The sequence below is a fragment of the Bos indicus genome, chromosome 2 (genome assembly GCF_029378745.1).
Source record: "Bos indicus isolate NIAB-ARS_2022 breed Sahiwal x Tharparkar chromosome 2, NIAB-ARS_B.indTharparkar_mat_pri_1.0, whole genome shotgun sequence".
NCBI lineage: Eukaryota > Metazoa > Chordata > Mammalia > Artiodactyla > Bovidae > Bos > Bos indicus.
In genome coordinates, this window is record NC_091761.1 from 6,851,231 (window position 1) to 6,875,610 (window position 24,380).

Sequence of the window (24,380 nt, forward strand, 5' to 3'; positions counted from 1 at the left end):
GATGTTTTTTGCTAACAACTTATTGCTTGCTGTTTATACTTATTTTTAGACTATAGAAACGGTATTAGACGAAAAGCAAATTTATGTGATTCTCTTATTTGAGTTCGAAATAGATCATAAAGCAGCAGAGACAACTCACAATATCAATAACACATCTGGCCCAGGAACGACTACTGAATGTCCAGTGCGGTGGTTGTTAAAGAAATTTTGCAAAGAAGATGAGAGCCTGGAAGATGAGGAGGGTAGTAGCTGGCCACTGGAAGTTGACAATGACCAACTGGCAGCCATCATCAAAGCTGATCCTCTTACAACTTCATGAGACTTTGCCAAAGAACTCAATGTCAACCATTCCGTGGTCATTCGGCATTTGAAGCAAATTGGAAAGGTGAAAAAGGTCAATGAGTAGGTGTCTCAAGAGCTGACCAAAAGAAAAAAAAAAAATATATATATATATGTATCTATATATACTTTTGGCACACAGAGCGCAGCCGAGAGGAGCTACCCTACGTCCGAGGTCAGGGGCAGTGGCTGAGACTGCCAGGCTGCAACTGCATAGGAACGGCCAAGAGGAGCTACCCCACGTCCGAGGTCAGGGGCAGTGGCCGAGACTGCCAGGCTGCAACTGCATAGGAACGGCCAAGAGGAGCTACCCCACGTCCGAGGTCAGGGGCGGCAGCCGAGAGGAGCTACCTCGTGTCTGAGGTCAGGGGCGGCGGCCGGGAGTGCCAGGCTGTGACAGCGTAGGAGCAGCCGGGAGGAGCTACACCATGTCCCAGGCCAGGGGGTGGAGACAAGCAACCCCAAGTCCAATGAGCGTGGGCACAGAAGGGCCTAGAGGAGCTATTCCACTTTCAAGGTCAGGAGGGGCGTAGGTGAGGAGATACCCCTCTTCCAAGGTAAGGAGCAGCAGCTGTGCTTTGCTGGAGCAGCCGTGAAGAGATACCCCACGCCCAAGGTAAGAGAAACCCAAGTAAGACGGTAGGTGTTGCAAGAGGGCATCAGAGGGCAGACACACTGAAACCATACTCAGAGAAAACTAGTCAATCTAGTCACACAGACCACAGCCTTGTCTAACTCAATGAAACTAAGCCATGCCCGTGGGGCAACCCAAGATGGGCGGGTCATGGTGGAGAGATCTGACAGAATGTGGTCCACTGGAGAAGGGAATGGCAAACCACTTCAGTATTCTTGCCTTGAGAACCCCATGAACAGTATGAAAAGGCAAAATGATAGGATACAGAAAGAGGAACTCCCCAGGTCAGTAGGTGCCCAATATGCTACTGGAGATCAGTGGAGAAATAACTCCAGAAAGAATGAAGGGATGCAGCCAAAGCAAAAAGAATACCCAGCTGTGGATGTGACTGGTGATAGAAGCAAGGTCCGATGATGTAAAGAGCAATATTGCATAGGAACCTGGAATGTCAGGTCCATGGATCAAGGCAAATTGGAAGTGGTCAAACAAGAGATGGCAAGAGTGAACATTGACATTCTAGGAATCAGTGAACTGAAATGGACTGGAATGGGTGACTTTAACTCAGATGACCATTATATCTACTACTGCGGGCAGGAATCCCTCAGAAGAAATGGAGTGGCCCTCATGGTCAACAGAAGAGTCCGAAATGCAGTACTTGGATGCAATCTCAAATATGACAGAATGATCTCTGTTCGTTTCCAAGGCAAACCATTCAATATCACAGTAATCCAAGTCTATGCCCCAACCAGTAATGCTGAAGAAGCTGAAGTTGAATGGTTCTATGAAGACCTACAAGACCTTTTAGAACTAACACCCCAAAAAAGATGACCTTTTCATTACAGGGGACTGGAATGCAAAAGTAGGAAGTCAAGAAACACCTGGAGTAACAGGGTAATTTGGCCTTGGAATATGGAATGAACCAGGGCAAAGAATAATAGAGTTTTGCCAGGAAAATGCACTGGTCATAACAAACACTCTCTTCCAACAACACGAGAGAAGACTCTGCACATGGACATCACCAGATGGTCAACATCAAAATCAGATTGATTATATTCTTTGCAGCCAAAGATGGAGAAGCTCTATACAGTCAACAAAAACAAGACCAGGAGCTGACTGTGGCTTAGATCATGAACTCCTTATTGCCAAATTCAGAGTGAAGTTGAAGAAAGTAAGGAAAACCACTAGACCATTCAGGTATGACCTAAATCAAATCCCTTATGATTATATAGTGGAAGTGAGAAATAGATTTAAGGGACTAGATCTGATAGATAGAGTGCCTGATGAACTATGGACGGAGGTTCGTGACATTGTACAGGAGACAGGGATCAAGACCATCCCCATGGAAAAGAAATGCAAAAAACCAAAATGGCTGTCTGAGGAGGCCTTACAAATAGCTGTGAAAAGAAGAGAAGTGAAAAGCAAAGGAGAAAAGGAAAGATATAAGCATCTGAATGCAGAGTTCCAAAGAATAGCAAGAAGAGATAAGAAAGCCTTCTTCAGTGATCAATGCAAAGAAATAGAGGAAAACAACAGAATGGTAAAGACTAGAGATCTCTTCAAGAAAATTAGAGATACCAAGGGAACATTTCATGCAAAGATGGGCTCGATAAAGGACAGAAATGGTATAGACCTAACAGAAGCAGAAGATATTAAGAAGAGGTGGCAAGAATACACAGAACTGTACAAAAAAGATCTTCACGACCCAGATAATCACGATGGTGTGATCACTGACCTAGAGCCAGACATCCTGGAATGTGAAGTCAAGTGGGCCTTAGAAAGCATTACTACGAACAAAGCTAGTGGAGGTGATGGAATTCCAGTTGAACTATTCCAAATCCTGAAAGATGATGCTGTGAAAGTGCTGCACTCAATATGCCAGCAAATTTGGAAAACTCAGTAGTGGCCACAGGACTGGAAAAGGTCAGTTTTCATTGCAATCTCAAAGAAAGGCAATGCCAAAGAATGCTCAAACTACCGCACAATTGCACTCATCTCACACACTAGTAAAGTAATGCTCAAAATTCTCCAAGCCAGGTTTCAGCAATACGTGAACCATGAAATTCCAGATGTTCAAGCTGGTTTTGGAAAAGGCAGAGGAACCAGAGATCAAATTGCCAACATCTGCTGGATCATTGAAAAAAGAAGAGAGTTCCAGAAAAACATCTATTTCTGCTTTATTGACTATGCCAAAGCCTTTGACTGTGTGGATCACAAGAAACTGTGGAAAATCTTCAAGAGATGGGAATACCAGACCACCTGACCTGCCTCTTGAGAAATCTGTATGCAGGTCAGGAAGCAACAGTTAGAACTGGACATGGAACAAGAGACTGGTTCCAAATAGGAAAAGGAGTACGTCAAGGCTGTATACTGTCACCCTGTTTATTTAACTTATATGCAGAGTACGTCATGAGAAATGCTGGGCTGGAAGAAGCACAAGCTGGAATTAAGATTGCCAGGAGAAATATCAGTAACTTCAGATATGCAGATGACACCACCCTTATGGCAGAAAGTGAAGAGGAACTCAAAAGCCTCTTGATGAAAGTGAAAGAGGAGAGTGAAAAAGTTGGCTTAAAACTCAACATTCAGGAAACGAAGATCATGGCATCTGGTCCCATCACTTCATGGTAAATAGATGGGGAAACAGTGGAAACAGCATCAGACTTTATTTTTATGGGCTCCAAAATCACTGCAGATGGTGACTGCATCCATGAAATTAAAAGATACTTACTCCTTGGAAGAAAAGTTATGACCAACCTAGATAGCATATTCAAAAGCAGAGACATTACTTTGCCAACAAAAGTCCGTCTAGTCAAGGCTATGGTTTTTCCTGTGGTCATGTATGGATGTGAGAGTTGGACTGTGAAGAAAGCTGAGCACGGAAGAATTGATGCTTTTGAACTGTGGTGTTGGAGAAGACTCTTGAGAGTCCCTTGGACTGCAAGGAGATCCAACCTAAAGATCAGCCCTGGGATTTCTTTGGAAGGAATGAAGCTGAAGCTGAAACTCCAGTACTTTGGCCACCTCATGCGAAGAGTTGACTCATTGGAAAAGACTGTGATGCTGGGAGGGATTGGGGGCAGGAGGAGAAGGGGATGACAGAGGATGAGATGGCTGGATGGCATCACTGACTCGATGGACCGGAGTCTGAGTGAACTCCGGGAGTTGGTGATAGACAGGGAGGCCTGGCGTGCTGCAATTCATGGGGTTGCAAAGAGTTGGACATGACTGAGCGACTGAACTGGAATATACTTTTTATTCTATGCAACAACAATGAACCATTTCTCGATCTGTGACATACGAGGAAAAGTGGATTGTATACGACAACCAGCAATGACCAGCTCTATGGGTGGACTGAGAAGCAGATCCAAAGCACCTCCCAAAGCCAAATTTGCATCAAAAAAAGGTTGTGGCCACTGTTTGGTGGTCTCCTGCCTGTCTGATCCACTACAGCTTTCTGAATCCAGGTGAAACCATTACATCTGAGGAGTACGCTCAGCAAGTTGACGAGATGCAGTGAAAACTGCAATGACAGCAGTCGGCACTGGTCAACAGAACGGGCACAATTCTTCCCCAAGACAACGCCTGAGTACAGGTCACACAAACAACACTTCAAAAAATGAATGATTTAGGCTATCAAGTTTTGCCTCATCCATTATATTCACCTGACCTCTTGCCAACCAACTACCACTTCTTCTGGCATTTCAGCAACTTTTTGCAGGGAAAATGCTCCACAACCAGGAGGCAGAAAATGCTTTCTTTGAGTTGACGAATCTTGAAGCATGGATTTTTATGATACAGAAATAAGCAAACTTATTTCTCATTGGCAAAAATGTGTTGATTGCAATGGTCCCTAGTTTGATTAATAAAGATGTGTTTCACGTGTATATGTGTGGTGGATTCATGTTGTTGTATGGCAAAACCAATATAATATTGTAATTAACCTCCAATTAAAATAAATAAATTTACATTAAAAATAAATAAATAAAAAATAAAAGGAAAAAAAATAAAGATGTGTTTCAGCCTAATTATAATGATTTAAAATTCATGGCCTTATGATCCAGCAATCCCACTGCTGGGCATACACACTGAGGAAACCAGAAGGGAAAGAGACACGTGTACCCCAATGTTCATAGTAGCACTGTTTATAATAGCCAGGACATGGAAGCAACCTAGATGTCCATCAGCAGATGAATGGATAAGAAAGCTATGGTACATATACACAATGGAGTATTACTCAGCCATTAAAAAGAATACATTTGAATCAGTTCTAATGAGGTGGATGAAACTGGAGCCTATTATACAGAGTGAAGTAAGTCAGAAAGAAAAACACCAGTACAGTATACTAACGCATATATATGGAATTTAGAAAGATGGTAACAATAACCCTGTGTACGAGACAGCAAAAGAGACAATGATGTATAGAACAGTCTTATGGACTCTGTGGGAAAGGGAGAGGGTGGGAAGATTTGGGAGAATGGCATTGAAACATGTAAAATATCATGTATGAAACGAGATGCCAGTCCAGGTTCGATGCACGATACTGGATGCTTGGGGCTAGTGCACGGGGATGACCCAGAGGGACGGTATGGGGAGGGAGGAGGGAGGAGGGTTCAGGATGGGGAACACATGTATAACGGTGGCGGATTCATTTTGATATTTGGCAAAACTAATACAATTATGTAAAGTTTAAAAATAAAATAAAATTAAAAAAATAAAATAAAATTCATGGTCTGAAACTGCAATTACTTTTGCACCAATCTAATACCTCCCAATGGTAGCTCAATATCACCTTTCTGAGATTCACCCACGCTCTTAAATGTATCATCAGTTCCTTTTTATTGTTTAGCAGCACCCAGTGAATGCATATGTATTACAAATCGTTGATTCTCTTATTGACGCACACTTTCTCGTACGTGTCATTTGGTGGCCACGCTTTCATGTTGCTACCTATAGGCAGAACTGCTGCGTCACAGTAAGGCACATGCTTAACTTTACCCCATATTCAGCCACCACTCGGTACTGTCACTATCTGTTCTAGTGGACGTGAAGTAGTATCTCATTGTGCTTTTAATTTGTACTTAACTGATGACTACGCTGCTGAAGAGTAATGACGTTTATAATGTTAAAAGTGTTTTCTCTAAGAAATTAAACCTTTTTAGAACAAAGCCAAAATAATGTTATAAAACTTAAGACTAAAGAAACATGCCATCACAATGATATTTAGGGGCTTTCTATGGTACTTGATTTGATAGCTAAATAAATTATTGTATGAACATCATACAGTTAGTTTCAGATAAAAATTTAAGTATACACATGCTGCAGTGCTAAGTGAAGAAAAAAAAAGATAAAGCTCTCAGATAATTATTCAGATTGGGAAGTTATTTTATACATATTTAAGAAAAAGTCTAGAAAAACATTCCTCAAATATTATTGCCTGTTGAGATTTCATTTCTTTACTTTTCTGTAAAAGCATACTATTTACAGACATGGAGGTCATATTTTCAAAAGACATATATCTATAATCAAGTGGCTACAATATCTACAATCAATTTAAGTGGCTTTTACATGGTATAGGCTAAGAAGTACAGAAAATATGTCAAACCATTGATTTTTCTGAACAATTACAGAGTTTATAAGAGCAGTAAGATAATATACAAAATAAGAATGGCCCTAAAAAAAATCTATACTGCAAACATATGCTAAAGCTGCAAGACAGTTTTTTTAGCTACTAACAAAGGCACTGTAACTCAAGGCAATATTAAATGACTGTAACATAAAATACTCAGAGGAAAGATCGCAGGAAAGAGATTTTATGTACACAAAAGAAAACCAACAAAGCAAATTTTACCTCATTTCCAAAGGCAATGCACTTGGGTGACTGGTTTACGTAATCCAAAACAAAGGAGAGCTCCTTAGCTTCTATTTCCTGACTTGATGATTTTGGTAGTTTCACTGAAGCCAGCTGAAAGACATCTAGCCAAAGGCAGCTATATTAATAGAAAGCTTCTCCAGAGAAAGCATGTGTGTTTGTTCATATAAAACCGTTTATCAGAACTCCAGAGTTCACTTGATGCCAAGATCATCGTTCTAGGCTATCTGAACAAGCTGTACTCTTTATTTCAATATACAAGTTTTAACAGAAGTCTAATCTCAGAACTCATTTATGTACACAAGCATCATATGTACATTCAGAACATTTATGTACACACAAGCATCATATATGTAGAAATAGGGAACAGTTTCTTTTACTGGTGCATTTTGCTTTCCAAAGTGCTGAGATGAGCTTTAAAATGGAGACAGAATATGACATACTGGTGAAATGAGCAGCCACAAGCAACAAATCATCTGAGAGCTTTCACAAATGCTATGGACTTGCCACACATACATAGGATAAATCTTTTCTGTAAACTGGCATGCTTTTCTCTTTGCATTCTGTTAAAATAGCTTCTCCTTAACAGGAAACAGTTATATTTCACTGTACTATTTCTTCCTTGTCCTCTACCAGGGAAGCCCCCTAGATTTTATAATGAATACAAAATTCTGTAACGCGTTGATCTACTATTTTTTTCTGTTTTCCAGTCTTTCTTACAGCCTTTTCAGTCATCTCAAACTTTATATGCCTAAATCCTAAACACGTATTTTCTTTTCTAAAGTTAAGTCTTCCCCACCACTGCCCACTTCAACTGACGAATCATGTGGTGAGTATGGGGAGTGGCTACCAAACCACAGTGATGAGCAAAGCCACCTAGGAAGACACAAAAAATGCTCACTCCTAGACCAAATCTCAGACCCAGTGAATCAGAGTTCAGAAACATGAATTTTTAAATAAGCATACACATTTAAGAATTAAGATAGACATTAAGATGCAGAAGGAAATGGCACCCAACTCCAGTATTCTTGCCTGGAGAATCCCATGGACAGAGGAACCTGGCGGGCTACAGTCCATGGGGTCTCAAGAGTCGGACACGACTGAGTGACTAAACAACAACAAGAGACATTAAGAATTCACATATTTATGTACAGGCAGAACCTAAATACTGAAAAGTGCTATTTTAAACAGTCACCTGATAAGGCAACAATCATTTTAAGAAATATATTGCCATTTCCAGATATTTTTTGAAATGTCCCTTAAAGATGGTTTATGGGCCACATAAGAAAACTCATAGCTTTTTATTCTTTCATGTCACATTTCTGATAGATAAAAACATTACTCCTTAACACGGTTGGTACCAAATGACTTCTAGCTAAAAGCGATTTCGCTTTCACAGTTGTGACTATTCTCAAGTTACTTAAAAGTCCATGACATTAGCAATCTGCAAACTGTTTCAACAAAAGAAACAACAACCCCCCTCCCAAATCCCAAAAATCTGACTATCAACACTCCCCAAAAAACAAACCAAAAATCCCCCCAAAACTTCCAAACCACCCCCATCATGGAAAGGATTACTTAGTAAATGAGTTGTGAGCCAATCTCACTGACCACCCAGTTACAAATTTAAAGCTGGTCTGTACTTTGAATTCTGAATACAACTCTATTTTAAGGAGGACGCACACAGGTTGCATTGGGATTCTTGAAGTCTGAGATTAGAAAAATGCTTTGGATATATTCTTCATATCAATGTTGGGGTATTAAACTTGCTAAAGGATAATTACTTGTAACTACTGAAGATATTCTAGATTTCCTAAAATGCTCTGAAACAGCAATTTCAGTGAATAATGTTCCAATGATAACAAAAACATAAAAATAACTTAGCCACCCTCTTAGCTGCTAATAATTTGTTTTCTATACCATTTCTTCCAGATTCAAGGTCAACAAATGGGTGGTGTTTGAGGATGGGTAAAATGATAGGGATGCTTAAAAATGACATTTGTTCAGTAGCAAGACACACTGTAGCTCAAAATAGCTTTAAAATTAGAGTTAGGTTGTCCATTATCACAACCATATTTTAAATAATCATTCCCTCATCAATACTTCAGAAAGTAATACAAACCCTCCCCCAAATGACTGCAATAATGATGAAACCAATTTAAACACCAGCTCCAAAAACTGACTTCAGACTAAAATGAAAATGTTAAATTTGAGACATTGTAAAAAGAAAAAAGCCACTCAAAGCTATATAAGTCAAAATAAATTAATTTACTGTACCTGGTTTTTCTTTATTTATTGTAACAAAGACAGAATCCTCAGCGTGGGAAAAAGTAAAAAGGGCGTGAAGTTCACACCCAACTCTGAAGGTCTGAAAGATGAAGAGCATAATATTATTTATTCCGTCCACCCCCTGCAGAAGTTTTATTAACAGGAGGGATTTTTTTAAATCATTTTGCTCACTGCTATATTGCCAACATCAGAAGAAAACTTGGCCTAGGGAGACACTCAGTATGTATTTACTAAATAACCTTTTAAGTGAATATCTCTAGATCTACCTGGTTCTTTTCCATGGGTGCACAGTATTCAATTGAATGAATATCCAATTTTAACTTGAGTAAATTCAACTTTTTTCTACCATGAACAATGTTTAATGTTTTAAGAATCATATGTACCTGGCATTATTTCAACAAGAGATTCCTAAAGGTGAGATTGCTGGAGCAAAGGTATTCATTTTCAGTTTCATATACTGACTATATACAAAAATGTATATTTCTCTATATTTTATCACTATATATTTTCAATTTGCAATTTGTCTAAACTGACAGGGAAAAATGCGGTTGTTATCTCTTAATTTACATTTAACTATTAACAAGGTTAAGAATCTTTTCATGTTTATTGGCTATTTCTTTTTAGTGTATTACATATTCCTACTCTATACCATCGTTTTTTTCCTGTGGGGTCTAGTTTTTCCTTATTGGTTTTTGGTAATTTTGTGTATCACTGATAATATCTCTTGTAAATATGTTCTTTCACTGCTCATTTTTTGGTTAAAAAAGTTTAAAATTTTATATAGTCAAATTTATCTTTTATGATGAGTGAATTTCATGACATTTTAGGAAGGCTATCTAAAAGATGAGACCTTAGAGAAGAAACAAAACACATCTGTCTTATGTTGCCATTCCTCTTCACATAATGAAAATGGAAACTCAATCCACGTACCTTTATCAAAATGCCATCTATATAGTCCCACAGTTTAATTGTGCCATCAACGGAACAAGAATACAGCTAAAAGGGTAAAAACAGTACAAAACTGATTAAGAAAAAGAACTACAATAAGATTATCAAGTAACTTAAGTGCTGATACAGAAGGTATTGCCTATTCATTAATCTATTATTAGCTTTAAAGACGTGAAGTCACTTATACTCTTTTTGCAAAATGAAAAATCTTATCACAGCTCTTTGTGGAAATGAGACCTATCAAATTTTAATTAAAAGAAGGAAAAAAGTCAACCCTCTACTTTCAAGAGGGAGATGATAAGGTACTGAGTAATAAAAAACTCTTGAGAGCTTGTGACTATTATCCCAGAGCTCAGTTCTTTACCAGCAGAACTACTTTTATCTTGCACGGGTATCAAAGGAATGTAGGGTAACAGTCAATTTCTACGTTTATCTCATTGTAACCAACAGTCTGTGGGCCAAACTCTGGTAACACCAGAATGCTTTAGTAACATGTTTTTATTTTGGTTTCAGTGGACCGAGTTTTACTAAGGTTACACTGAACTTCTGTGTGTGATATTATTGTGAAAACAATTTACAAGAAAGATGGTGGAGTACGACATGCAACTCATCTCATAAACAATGTAGTTCCAGGCTGTGAACCCATTTTAATAATTTACTTTTAATTTTAATAATTAAAAATAAGTGAAAAATACCCTGAATCAGAAAATCAAAATAGATATTTCCTTGATCATCACCTAGAAAGCTTCTCAGCCAAATTCAATTTAAATTACTCTGGCAACAGTAATGCCAATATTAAAAGATTCGATTGTGAATTGTTTAACACCTGTAGATGGTTGTTGGGATTGAGCTGGATTCCGGTCACCAGATTTCTGTGTCCTTGCAATATATGCACACATTCTTCTGTAGCTGTGCTATAAACTTTAATAAAGTCTCCAGAGACACAGAAGATATACCTGGAAATAAGAGAGAAAAACAAGATTCACTTTTCCATATAGTATAATCTGTCTATTGTCCATGAAAAACTAAAACATGCAATGCAGATTTCATTCAAAATAAAAGTTCAAGAACTATATACTCAAATTGTGCTGCTCACACCTGTAGGGACATCTAAGACCATTTAGTTCATTAACTCTCAAAAGTAGATCAATGATGCCAAAAATCACATCTCTGACCTGTGCCAGGGGCAGAGGCTATATGGCATCATCCTGCAAAAACGGCTGACCTAACCAAGCTGCCTGCTCGCTAACGGATGCAGAGACTGTGCTGTGCACCACCAGTTACTCTTCTGTGGGGTGTGGCCAACAGCAGTCTTGCCTTGTCCTCCAATACTCCATCATTCACTGTGGACACCAGTTTAAAGCACGAAGTCAAAGATTCTCTACTCAGTGAGGTCTCTCATGTAGCAAAGTGTAAAGACTTTATGGCAGTTCTTTTTCTTGCTGCTAAAATGCTGATTTTGCCTTTGTTTTTCTAGATTTGTGGCTTTCTCCCATATAGCAGAGGCTACTAAATTATTAATTGTGGTTAATCTGGGGTAATATTTGACTTTTTTCATAGTAGGTATAACCATAAGACAAAGCTCAGAACTGCAAATATTCTAGTATCAAATAAAAAATGTTTGTTCTGTGCCTATTAGATCTGACACTGTACATGCCTAATATGGTGCTTCCTCATACACTATAGAAGGTAAAAACCACAGAATCCTTAGACTGGACCTCTCTTTACTCTGTGATCCCAAATCATTTGATCTATTTTTGAATTGTGTTGAAATTCCTCATTTATCTAAATATCCGTCTCCCTTATGTAGCCATAAGCTCCTGTAGGGCAGAGGCCTTACTTATATTTGATTTCCAATGTCCAATCCAGTCTGTCAAACAGAACTTGCCCAATCTTCAAAGGTTTTATAAACTATTTAAATAAAATGAACCAGTGAAAGAATTACTACCAAATAATCAAAGGGTAAATCTATGCTGACTAGGGCTGCTACTACCCTATTTTATCATTTCTAAGACACTTGAGTTTTCACACATACATCTCTGAAATCAAGATGCCTCTTCCAAGTGCTGTGACCAGAGGACACAGTTGTGTTCAACTGTTTAATAAGATCAACAAAGAACAAGCAATGAAGCAACCGAGGCCCATGGACGCCCCTGCTGGCTGGCTCCTCCTCTCCACGCCCATGAGTACCCAGGTTCTCACCATCTTCAGCCCAGACCACTCTTTTAAGGGCCCCCTTCAGTCTCCAGGTGCGGCTCTTCAATTCACTTTTCTTATTCATTTTTACAAACTTGACCATATTATTTCCTTAAATAAAGACTAAATTAAAATCCTTCAAGGTTTTTCCACTGCTTTCAGGATATGATCCAATTCCTAAGTTTGACTCCAATCTGACTAGAACATTTTCACTTGAACAGTAGGCCAAGTGGTTCAAAATTCCAACAATCTGCCCAACCCCCCTCCCCCCCTGCATTAGCAGGTCCTTTAGGCAGTACTTCCTTGAGACGGTGGTGGGTGAGGGGGTACTGAAAACTCACCCTAGCTGATTTTGATACTCTTCTCTAGAGGAAAGTCATTTCCTCTCTCCTTGCTCCTCAGCACAGAATAATGGGTTTAACTACCAATATTTGAATACAAACCCCTAGAGGAAACATTCCATGCCTTTGCACATTCTGCTATCCTTGGAGAATGAGAACATTTTCTACATCTTTGACACTCAGTTAGGGTGTCTTTCTACTGGAAATCTTCTCTTGCGGTTGCTGCTAAGTCGCTTCAATCGTGTCCGACTCTGTGCGACCCCATAGATGGCAGCCCAACAGGCTCCCCCGTCCCTGGGATTCTCCAGGCAAGAACACTGGAGTGGGTTGCCATTTCCTTCTCCAATGCATGAAAGTGAAAAGTCAAAGTGAAATCGCTCAGTCTTGTCTGACTCTTCGCGAGCCCATGGACTGCAGCCTACCAGGCTCCTCCGTCCATGGGATTTTCCAGGCAAGAGTACTGGAGTGGGGTGCCATCGCCTTCTCCAAACCTTCCTTTATTTTGTTCCAAATCAGTGCCTGTCTTAACCTGCTTCCACAGGGTGCAGGGCTCAGCTCTACTCTGGCATTTTCCACACAGTGTTATGAGAGACCTTCCCGACCAGACTATGAGCTCTTTGAGGGGAGCAATTGTGTTTACTTATTACAAATAATAATGGAAATACAGTGTGGTAGAAAAGAATGCATTTTAAAGAAGTCAAGCCCAGATGGGTTCGAATGTCAGCTTTTATCCATGTATGGGCTGAATGATGTTGGAGAAGTTACTTAATCTCTTTAAACCTCACTGTTCTCTACTCATGGGTTATTATAAGGATTATTATAAGATTTTTATAAGGGTACATTGAGACAATGTGTGCAAGTGCAAGCTGTGCACAGACAGCTAACACTCAATAAATCTTCTGTAAAATGAGGATAACAAATACCTAAACCATGCAGACAGGAGTGCACATAAAGCACCACCACAGTGCCTGTCACAGGGGACTCCAGTCATCTTTGTTGATAAAGTGTTGACGAAATTAATGATGTTTTCAAGCAGGAAACAGGATTTATATGAGATTTTGAAGAATGTATGATTAAAGGGCTGGGAAAGAAAAACGATGCTGCTAAAATGCCACGATTCTGTCATTTCATTTACTATTTCAGCTTTTTTGATAAACTCTTTGAAGTAAAATACAACATTTCCTTATTCCTTTTTGTATAAGTTAGCCAACTCCTTGTAGTAGCTTTTAGATAATATTCAAGTCCTCAGCGATTTCATTATAACCCTGTTAATTTGCTAGAAAACTGGCTTTAATTATTAGCTTATATATATATATATATATATATATACATGAAAAAAAGTTATCTCTAAATCTTGACCAAGTTCCTATTTTGAATTTCTACCTAAACACCTGCTACATTCACATTTATTTTCAAGGTACTTTAAACTCAAGAGTCCCGGTATGAACCCAACATCTTTTCCGTGTTAATCCTATTGGCTAAAGCACTCCAAAGCTCTGTCTTTTCTCTTCACCTTCAACAGTATCTTAATTTTGGCCAAAGTCATCTCTTGCTTGGATGCCTGGATTAGCCTTCGGAGCCCTGGTCTATAACCTTCTAGACTCTTCTCCCACCACTTCCCTTCACCCTATGCTGCAGATATACTGACCCCACAGCCATGATAACCCTCTACCTATTCCAATTTAAGTTGTTTGCTTTGCTTGATCTCCCTGCCTCCCAATATATCACAGAAGGAGCAAACTCCTACTGGTTTTGCAAGATCCTACTGCTGAAGGGAAACTTTCTCACTGTGTAACTCCCTCTTCTATGCCAGCTTGTACCTTGAGTATGCTTTCCTACTCTCTTCCATCTCTCCACCATGTATTATACAGCCTTATGCTTTTGAACTCTGGTGTTGGAGAAGACTCTTGAGAGTCCCCTGGACTGCAAGGAGATCCAACCAGTCCATCCTAAAGGAGATCAGTCCTGGGTGTTCACTGGAAGGACTGATGTTGAAGCTGAAACTCCAACACTTTGGCCACCTGATATGAAGAGCTGACTCACTGGAAAAGACTCTGATGCTGGGAAAGATTGAGGGCAGGAAGAGAAGGGGACGACGAGATGGTTGGATGGCATCACTGACTCAATGGACATGGGTTTGGGTGGACTCTGGGAGTTGGTGATGGACAGGGAGGCCTGGTGTGCTGCAGTTCATGGGGTCGCAAAGAATTGGACACAACTGAGTGACTGAACTGATACATTTTTCAGATTCATATTCTGAAACACAATCTTATGTTATCACCCCCTGCCTGAGTATACCTTATCTAGAGAACTAAAAAAACACACTCTCTTTGGACCAAACAACAACCAAGAACTGATTCTACATTTTCTTTCGAAACTAACATCCCCAGCTCTCTCCATACACCATTTCTACTAGCTAACTGTACCACAGTTCTCATGCTTATACTGTGCCCCCTATCCCATCTTCCATCTATATCCTCTAGTCAAAATACCATCCATTTGTTGTAGTTCAGTCGCTCAAGTCGTGTCCAACTCTTTGCGACCCCTTTGCCTGCAGCAAGCCAGGCTTCCCCATGGTTCACCATCTCCCAGAGTTTGTTCTATCCCTGTCTAGCCTAAACATCACTTCCTCATCAACCTTCTCCATCCTTTTGGTCTGAAACACTGTTTCTTATGGGCTTCCAAAGACGCTTACTCCTTGGAAGGAAAGTTATGATCAACCTAGATAGCATATTCAAAAGCAGAGACGTTACTTTGCCAACAAAGGTCCGTCTAGTCAAGGCTATGGTTTTTCCTATGGTCATGTATGGATGTGCTGAGTGCCGAAGAACTGATGCTTTTGAACTGTGGTGTTGGAGAAAACTCTTAAGAGTCCCGTGGACTACAAGGAGATCCAACCAGTCCATTCTGAAGGAGATCAGCCCTGGGATTTCTTTGGAAGGAATGATGCTAAAGCTGAAACTCCAGTACTTTGGCCACCTCATGCAAAGAGTTGACTCACTGGAAAAGACTCTGATGCTGGGAGGGACTGGGGGCAGGAGGAGAAGGGGACGACAGAGGATGAGATGGCTGGACGGCATCACTGACTCGATGGACGTGAGTCTGCGTGAACTCCAGGAGTTGGTGATGGACAGGGACGTCTGGCATGCTGCGATTCATGGGGTCGCAGAGAGTCGGACACGACTGAGTGACTGAACTGAACTGAACTGAAAGTGCCACTGTATGAAACATGTTACTGGTTATCTTCTTTTCCTCATTAGGTTTGAAATTCTTGAAGGTAGGATCAATCCTGGAATTATCTTAGTTTTTGAAATATCAGTTTGTTACTAACACATAGATGGTAAACACTTAAAAATTAACTGCACAACTAAGGAAGTGAAAAACATTAGATCCCAATATAACGAATAACTTGTAGAAATAGTACACTGGAGGAAGAAACTGGATATAAGTCCAAAGTGGCAGAACTTTGGCAATCTCTTGAAGCCTCAGTTTCCTCCTGACTCACAAGTTGAGTATCAACAAAGCCCTTTGTATTGTAAAGACCAAAAGATTTTTTTTTTTTGCCTCTAAGGCAATTTACAGAAGTTTCTTTAAGTCATGCATGCATTCAATAACTATTGCCATACACCCATAAGATATTGTGGCAATATAAACTTTCGAAAGATACTACCTCTGCTTTTCCAAGACAGAAAGGGTGTTTGATAAGTGTCTATCCCTGAGTGACTTGGAAACCTTTTTATATTGTATCATTTCTAAATGATGTTCACAATATAGCAATGATGGTAAGAGCTGACATACACCGAGCCATTCAACGACAAGCATTGTTTGACATGTTCTATATATACTTTGGCCACCTCATGTGAAGAGCCATTGGAAAAGATCTTAATGCTGGGCAAGACTGAGGGCAGGAGGAGAGGCGGGGTGACAATGGATGAGATGGCTGGATGGTATCATCGACTCAAACGACATGAGTTTGAGCAAATTCCGGGAGACAGTAAAAGACAGGGAAGCCTTGGTGTGCTGCAGTCCATGGAGCCGCAAAGGGTCGGACACGACTGAAGGACTGAACAATATGTATTAAGGTATTTCATCCTTTTATAACAACCCTATGAAATGAACTACTAAATATCATTCCCGGTTATAGATGAGGCAACTGAAGCGAAGATTAAGAACCTCGCGAAAAGCACACAATAGATGAACCGGGCTTAGTTACGCTTCCAGCTACACTGAACTCCTGAGCAAGGCCATCAGGGCTTACGCATATATTTATCTCACACAGAATCTAGTATCAGTTTTTAGAGAGAGCTCCAAAAAGGCTATCAAAACGCATTTTTTTAGGTGATAGGGAAGTGCAAAGAAATCGGAACCTGCAGTAATCCAAGTCACGATTCGGTCCGAAAGAAGGCTGTTTACTCCTGGTTTTTCAAGAGTAGCGGCGTACACATCTGTGCCTGAACTATGTTCCAGCCTCTCCAATGCAGAGCCTATTCTAGACACAAGGGTCAGCCCGGGGGCCCCCTCAACCTATCTGCAGGTCCAGGGAGCCAGGAAGCGAGCGCGCCCCAGCCTGCGGTGCCTCTGGATTAAGGGGCTTCCGACTCCTCTTGCAGCACCCGGACCCCGGCTCCCTCCCGCGCGCGCCGCTTCCTCGAGCCAGAAGCGCCGGCTGGCCGGTCCAGACGCGCCCGGCAGTTCTCGCCCCCCACCACCCGTGGACTCACGCCCCTCAGCCGGGCCGGCAATTACCCATGGCCTCATACTTAGAATCCGCAGAGAACACCGCTCTCCTGAAGTTCAACTCGCTGCCGCCACAACGAACCACGCGGATGCCCTCTTCCTCCACCATCTTCGCGCACGCGCAAGGACTCTCTACCGCCGGGCCAGCCACGAGCTTCCTCAACGGAAGCCGGTGGATAGGGAGTCTGTCCCGGCCCACAGGCCGCCAAGAGGGGGCATTCTAGGACTCAGTCTCTATGGTAGGTTTCTACGGTAAGACCCAGCGCCTGTGCGGCCATCTTTGGCTTGGGCAAGTAACATTGAAAAGTGAAAGTGAAGTCGCTCAGTCGTGTCCGACTCTTTGCGACCCCATTGACTGTAGCCTACCAGGCTCCTCAGTCCCTGGGATTTTCCAGGCAAGAGTACTGGAGTGGGTTGCCATTTCCTTCTCCAGGGGATCTTCCTGACCCACATTAGGACATGTGTAAAAGGTAAATGAGTTTGAATAAACTCCGGGAGTTGGTGATGGAAAGGGATGCCTGGCGTGCTGCGATTCATGGGGTCGCAAAGAGTCGGACACGACTGAGCGACTGAACTGAACTGAAAAGGTAAAAGCGAAACAGAGACATAGACACAATGTATTTATATTAGATTCCTCTAAACTGTTGCTTATTATAGATACATTTCTCTCCTGCTTTGTTAACCCTTCTCTATAGTTTCTTCCGCCGGAAGAGAAAGGAGGCCCAAAGTGTCAAGTGACCTCCAGTCTTTCCCCAAACTCTTCCAGTCTTTTTTGCCTTTCTCTTACCTCTGATTTGGGCGCTGCAAGATGACGCCAGCGTTTCAAGCCAACAGCTTGCTTGGTCGCGCAAATTGAGTTCTTGGGTGGAAACGTAGCGTTCTGTATTTTGCACAGCTGTTAGGACCTCTCGTTAGTCGTCCCGTAGTCGTCTTCCTCTGAGCATACATTCCTACAGAACCCTTATAGCTTCATGAGCCTGGCTTTTTCCTTTGGACACCTGGCTCCTACCCCATCTCTCCCACGTTCATTAAATCTTCTCGGCTTTACCCTGGCTAAGGGCTTTAGCCTGCCCCCTGGTTGCTGCTGTTTCGCTCGAGTTTCTGTGGTTTTAGCTTCCCCAGTTAGTCAACCGAATCCCTGAACTCTGAGAATGTTTATGCCTCTCATCTCCATTCCCTTTTGTAAGCTTATATGTTACATATTCGTGGTCCCTATATATTAGGGGGTGCTTCTCTTCGTTGTTTCATTCATTCAATAAACATTTACCAATCTCCTCTGTAATTCTCTTAAGTGTAAAGAGCCACAGACAGCATAACTATAACAGGAACAGGAACAGGAACTGCGTTGATTCTGTAGAAAATTACCACATCCCTCCAGTCTTTGTGGAGGCAAATAATTATTGAGAGCCTTCTATATGTGAGACACAATTCAAGACAGATGTGATCCCTGTCCTGTTACCTTCGATGGGAGCAAGGCAAAAATCTTTAACAAACAAAATTATCACAGATTGTATACTGAAGAAAATAAAATAGGAATATAAGAGAGAGAATAGTTTTCTCTGAGGAGGTTTAGGATTGACCTGATGAATATGTGTTAAGGTTGTATAGTTTAAAAGGTAATAGTTTAACAATTCAATGGTAATACAAATTTGGTATAAAACCAGTGCAGAAATAGAATGGTCCCTCTTGATCCTATTCTCTGTTGCAGAAAGGGGGACCCCTTCCAGGGTTTGAATGGGGGCTCTTGTCTAACACTCGGAAATGAATTGTCTGAGGAGACACACATGCTGATAAAGCGGAGGCTTTATTGGGAGGAGGCACCCAGGTGGAGAGCAGTAGGTAAGGGAAACTGGGAGGACTGTTCTGTCACATGGCTGATGGTTTTCTCTGTCCAATCATTCTGAGTAGGGTCCTTCCTGTTGGCGCATGTATTGCTCAGCCAAGATGGATGCAAGTGAGAAGGATTCTGGGAGGTTAGAGGACGCGTGACATCTCCTTTTTCCCTTTCCTTAACTCTTCCACTTGGTGGCTTATCAGTTCCCATGTTCCTCAACAGGACCTTCTGTCATAAAATAAGGCATGGAAGTAGTTACTATGGTGCTTGGCTGGAGTGGGCAGTTTCAGTCAGTTTCCCCTAATATCTCCACCATAAAAAGTTTGGTGTATGTGCTTCTTGATATTTTTATAAGCATACATAGATCAGATCAGATCAGATCAGTTTCTCAGTTGTGTCCGACTCTTTGCGACCCCATGAATTGGAGCACGCCAGGCCTCCCTGTCCATCACCAACTCCCGGAGTTCACTCAGATTCACATCCATTGAGTCAGTGATGCCGTCCAGCCATCTCATCCTTGGACTGCAAGGAGATCAAACCAGTAAATCCTAAAGAAAATCAGTCCTGAATATTCATTGGAAGGACTGATGCTGGAGCTGAAAATCTTAATACTTTGTCCACCTGATGTGAAGAGCCAAGTCATTGGAAAAGACCCTAATGCTGGGAAAGATTGAAAGCAGGAGGAGAAGTGGGTGATAGAGGATGAGATGATTGGATGGCATCACTGACTCAGTGGACATGAGCTTGAGCAAAATCCAGGAGATAGTGAAGGAAACGGAAGCCTGGTGTGCTGCAATCCATGGGGTTACAAAGAGTCAGACATGACTTAGTGACTAAACAAGTGCAAAATAAGCCATTAAGTAGAGTCTCAAGTCCTACCCACATAAAAATCAACTTATACAAAACACTATACTTTTAAGTACTTAGCTTTAATAAATGTTTTATGCTATTTATATCTCCAAGGGTATTCTAGCTATTCATTACAAGCTTTTACTAAATTTGCCTTACTATATATAAAGGTGTAATTAGCTACACATGGGCTTCCATCGTGGCTCAGCAGTAAAGAACCCACTTGCCAATGCAGGAGATGTGAGTTTGATCCCTGGGTTGGGAAGATCCCCTGAAGAAGGAAATGGCAACCTACTCCAGTATTCTTGCCTGGAAAATCCCATGGACAGAGGAACCTGGCAGGTTACAGTCTATGGGGTCACAAAAGAATAACTTTGCGGCTAAACAACAGCAACTACAGCAACAGAATGACCAGTCACTGACTCTGCTGAGGGCCTGATTTCATGAATCTTTTTTTGGAGCTTCTCTGACCTTAGTCCTTTTCATGTCTATTTGGTTTTGTGTTTATAAGAATTTAGTACACTACTGTGGACACATACATGCACACACGCACATATTCTTAGCCTGTGTGTATACATATATTTGGGGGTGCATTCTAAAATTGTTTCTTCAACTATTAGGGTGCAGAGTTTAACAAGATTACAACCTGGTTGCTAAGAAACAAATGTGAATATAGAGAACACTTTTGACATTTTTAATACAGTATTATTTTTAAACCTGAATTCTAAATTGGTTTCCCAGATACTGCAGAACTTTAAAAAGTTCTTATTGTTTACATACAACTGATGTCTACTCTTTTGTTTCCTCATTTTTGAATTAAATTATGTTGATTAATGTATAATTCATAAAATCTGAATTAGATTAAATAATTATCCACTGATACTTGCAATCATGAAATTTAATTCAACATGTAAGATGAATTGTCTGAAAATAAATTGTGTTTCTGCATTATTCAAAGTAATGAATTTCTAAGGCCTTTTTTTTTTTTTCAAGATACAGTGTTTTTCAACACCTTAGAGTAGACATACAGCCTTTGTGAATTAATTTAGTTTAGAAATTTGACAATTTTTGAAAAACAAGTGAAAATATAAAAACATTAAACAATTATGAAATAGTATATATACTATTATATAAAGTAGTTCATCCATTTAATCTTTTAAAAATCATCTTAATAGGTGTATTCAGTTCAGTTCAGTCACTCAGTCGTGTCCAACTCTTTGTGACCCCATGAACTGCAGCACGCCAGGCCTCCCTGTCCATCACCAACTCCTGGAGTCCACCCAAACCCATGTCCATTGAGTAGGTGATCCCATCCAACTATCTCATCCTCTGTTGTCCCCTTCTCCTCCTGCCCTCAATCTTTCCCAGCATTGGGGTCTTTTCAAATGAGTCAGCTCTTCGCATCAGGTGGCCAAAGTATTGGAGTTTCAGCTTCAGCATCAGTCCTTCCAATGAACACCCAGGACTGATGTCCTTTAGGATGGACTGGTTGGATCTCCTTGCAGTCCAAGGGACTCTCAAGAGTCTTCTCCAACACCACAGTTCAAAAGCATCAACTCTTTGGCGCTCAGCTTTCTTTATAGTCCAACTCTCACATCCATACATGACCACTGGAAAAACCATAGCCTTGACTAGATGGACCTTTGTTGACAAAGTAATGTCTCTGCTTTTTAATATGCTGTCTAGGTTAGTCATAACTTTCCTTCCAAGGGTAAGCGTCTTTTAATTTCATGGCTGCAATCACCATCTGCAGTGATTTTGGAGCCCAGAAAAGTAAAGTAAGCCACTGTTTCCACTGTTTCCCCATCTATTTGCCACTAAGTGATGGGACCGGATGCCATGATCTTTGTTTTCTGAATGTTGAGCTTTAAGCCAACTTTTTCACTCTCCTCTTTCACTTTCATCAAGAGGCTCTTTAGTTCTTCTTCACTTTCTGCCATAAGGGTGGTGTCATCTGTATATCTGAGGTTATTGATATTTTTCCCAGCAATCTTGATTCCAGCTTGTGCTTTCTCCAACCCGGTATATAATTGTGTTTTAATGTATACTCTCCTAGTGACTTAAATTTTTTAAAATTAACTTTTTCTAGAGCAGTTTTAGGTTTACAACAAAAGTGAGAGGGAGGTATAGAGATTTTCCATATACTGTGCATAGAAGAGGGGGGGCTTCCGTAGGCATAGCCTCCCCTCTTATCAACACCACTCACCAGAGTTGTACATTTTTTTTACCATGGATGAACCTACATTGCCACATCATAATCATGCAAGTTCCTAGCTTACCCAAGTGTTCACTCTGACTGTTGTATGTTCTATAGTTTTGAACAAATTTGTAATGACATCTCCAGCATTATAATATCACACAGAATATTTTCACTGCCCTAAAAAATCCTTTGTGCTCTGCCTGTTCATCTTTCTTCCTCACCCCCACACTTGAAACCACTGATTTTCTTATTGCTTCCATCCCTAGCCTTTTCTAGAATATCATATAGTTGAAGTCATACAATATGTAGCATTTTCAGATTGACTTTTTTTGCTTAGTAATATTCATATGTTTCCTTCACGGTTTTTTATAGCATGATAGCACATTTCTTTTTAGTGCTGAATAATAATATTCCATTATCTGAATGTACAGTAGTTTATTTATTCATTCACTCGCTGAGGATGTGACATCTTGGTTGCATCCAAGTTTTAGCAATTATGGATAAAGCCGCTATCACATCCATGTATAGGTTTTGGTGTAGATGTAAGTTTTCAACTGCTTTGGGTAAACACCAAGGATTGCTATTACTGAACTGCTTGGTAACAGAATGTTTAGTTTTGTAAGAAACCTCCAAATTATTTCCAAAGGGGTATACTAATTGGCAACCCCACCACAATGTATGAGGATTCTTATTGCTCCATATTCTTGCCAGAAGTTTTTGTTGTCAATGTTCTGGATTTTGGCCATTCTGATAGGTGTATAATTTTATTTTTTAAATAACATATTTTGCTTCCTAATTCAACAAACATTGAATATTTAATATAAGACAGTGTCCTAGTTCCTGGGAATACAAAGATGAGTTAATAAGATACGATACTTATGTTAAGAGTCTCATATGATATTGAGGGATATGGACACAAAAGTGATCATTATGTTATGGTGTAATCAAGTGCAAGTGTCATATATACATGGTGATGTGGGTTTACAGAAGGCCCCGTGACCTGATCTGAATTTCTGAGGGAAGTGACGATTCACCTGATTCTTAAAGGATGAATAGAAGTAAGCCGACTCTGTAAAGAAAATTCCAGGTGGATGAACAGCATAAACAAGACCTCAGCTTTTCCCCATGATTTCTCACATGTGAAGATTGAGGAACTGTTATTTGAATCTCCCCCTGGAGATCTTTTATTCTTCATGGTGCTCTGTAAGTGCATGTTAAAGAACAGATCAATTATAGCATCCAGTAACATATGACCCACAATAAATTTTCTATTTTAAAAAAATTTTACATCAACCATTTGAAGAAAACTGACCTGGTGCTGGAGTCTTCACTTTTACCTGGCCATCGAAGTCTCACCTAGCAACTGTCCTAGTCCTTCATTCCTTTACCTGACTCTGCTCTTCCTCAATACACACTACATTACACTCTGCTTCCAAAGGGGCCTATGAGTCTAAATTTCTTCTCCTTCCCTACAACACTCACCCATCCACTCAGAACAGATCTCCGTAAAATACTAGGAAGAAGGTTTCATATCCCATTGGGTTCAGTCACTGTCCATTTTAGTATTAATTTTTTTTCTTTCTGGAGTGATTTATTGGTTGACTTTGGTTTCAGGGCTTTGTAATCTCAAATTACCTATTCAGAGTGCAATATTAAAGGGCCTGACTTGTTAGATTATTTTCAACTTGGGAAATAAATTATTTTCACATAAAGTAGATGTTCATATGGCAGACGGATTCTTTCTACAGTGGTAAATAAAAGCATGATAATTTGAATCAATGATTCCTTATGAGCTATAGGTAAAATCTAGGCTTCTTGATCTGGCAATGAAGTTCAGTTCTATTCAGTCATTTAGTCGTGTCTGACTCTTTGAGACCCCATGGACTGCCACACAACAGGCCTCCCTGTCCATGACCGACTCCTGGAGTTTACTCAAACTCATGAACACTGAGTCTGTGTTGCCATCCAACCACCTCATCCTCTGTTGTCCCCTTCTCCTCCTGCCTTCAATCTTTCCCAGCATTAGGGTCTTTTCAAATGAGTCAGTTCTTTGCATAGGGGGCCAAAGTATTGGAGTTTGAGCTTCAACATCAGTCCTTCCAATGAATATTCAGGACTGATTTCCTTTAGGATGGACTGGTTGG

At 40.5% G+C, this 24,380-nt stretch overlaps 1 protein-coding gene and 1 long non-coding RNA gene across 3 annotated transcripts in view; one reads left to right on the forward strand and one right to left on the reverse strand.

Annotated features, from left to right (window-relative positions):
- WDR75 (WD repeat domain 75) overlaps nucleotides 1–17,527 on the reverse strand; it is a 40,905-nt gene extending 23,378 nt beyond the window's left edge. Inside the window, exons 1-5 of the mRNA XM_019969557.2 lie at nucleotides 17,377–17,527; nucleotides 10,906–11,035; nucleotides 10,062–10,127; nucleotides 9,120–9,210; nucleotides 6,822–6,946 (exon numbers count right to left, since the gene is read on the reverse strand). Coding sequence (XP_019825116.2) covers nucleotides 6,822–6,946; nucleotides 9,120–9,210; nucleotides 10,062–10,127; nucleotides 10,906–11,035; nucleotides 17,377–17,462 — 498 coding nt within the window. The 5' untranslated portion in view covers nucleotides 17,463–17,527. The remainder of the gene's footprint in view (nucleotides 1–6,821; nucleotides 6,947–9,119; nucleotides 9,211–10,061; nucleotides 10,128–10,905; nucleotides 11,036–17,376) is intronic.
- The window catches only part of LOC139186868 (uncharacterized), an 86,379-nt gene continuing 79,507 nt past the window's right edge, over nucleotides 17,509–24,380 (forward strand). Inside the window, exon 1 of one of the 2 annotated variants that reach the window (XR_011570484.1) lies at nucleotides 17,509–17,940. This is a non-coding gene — a long non-coding RNA (uncharacterized lncRNA). The remainder of the gene's footprint in view (nucleotides 17,941–24,380) is intronic. The other variant, XR_011570486.1, reaches the window with a different exon arrangement.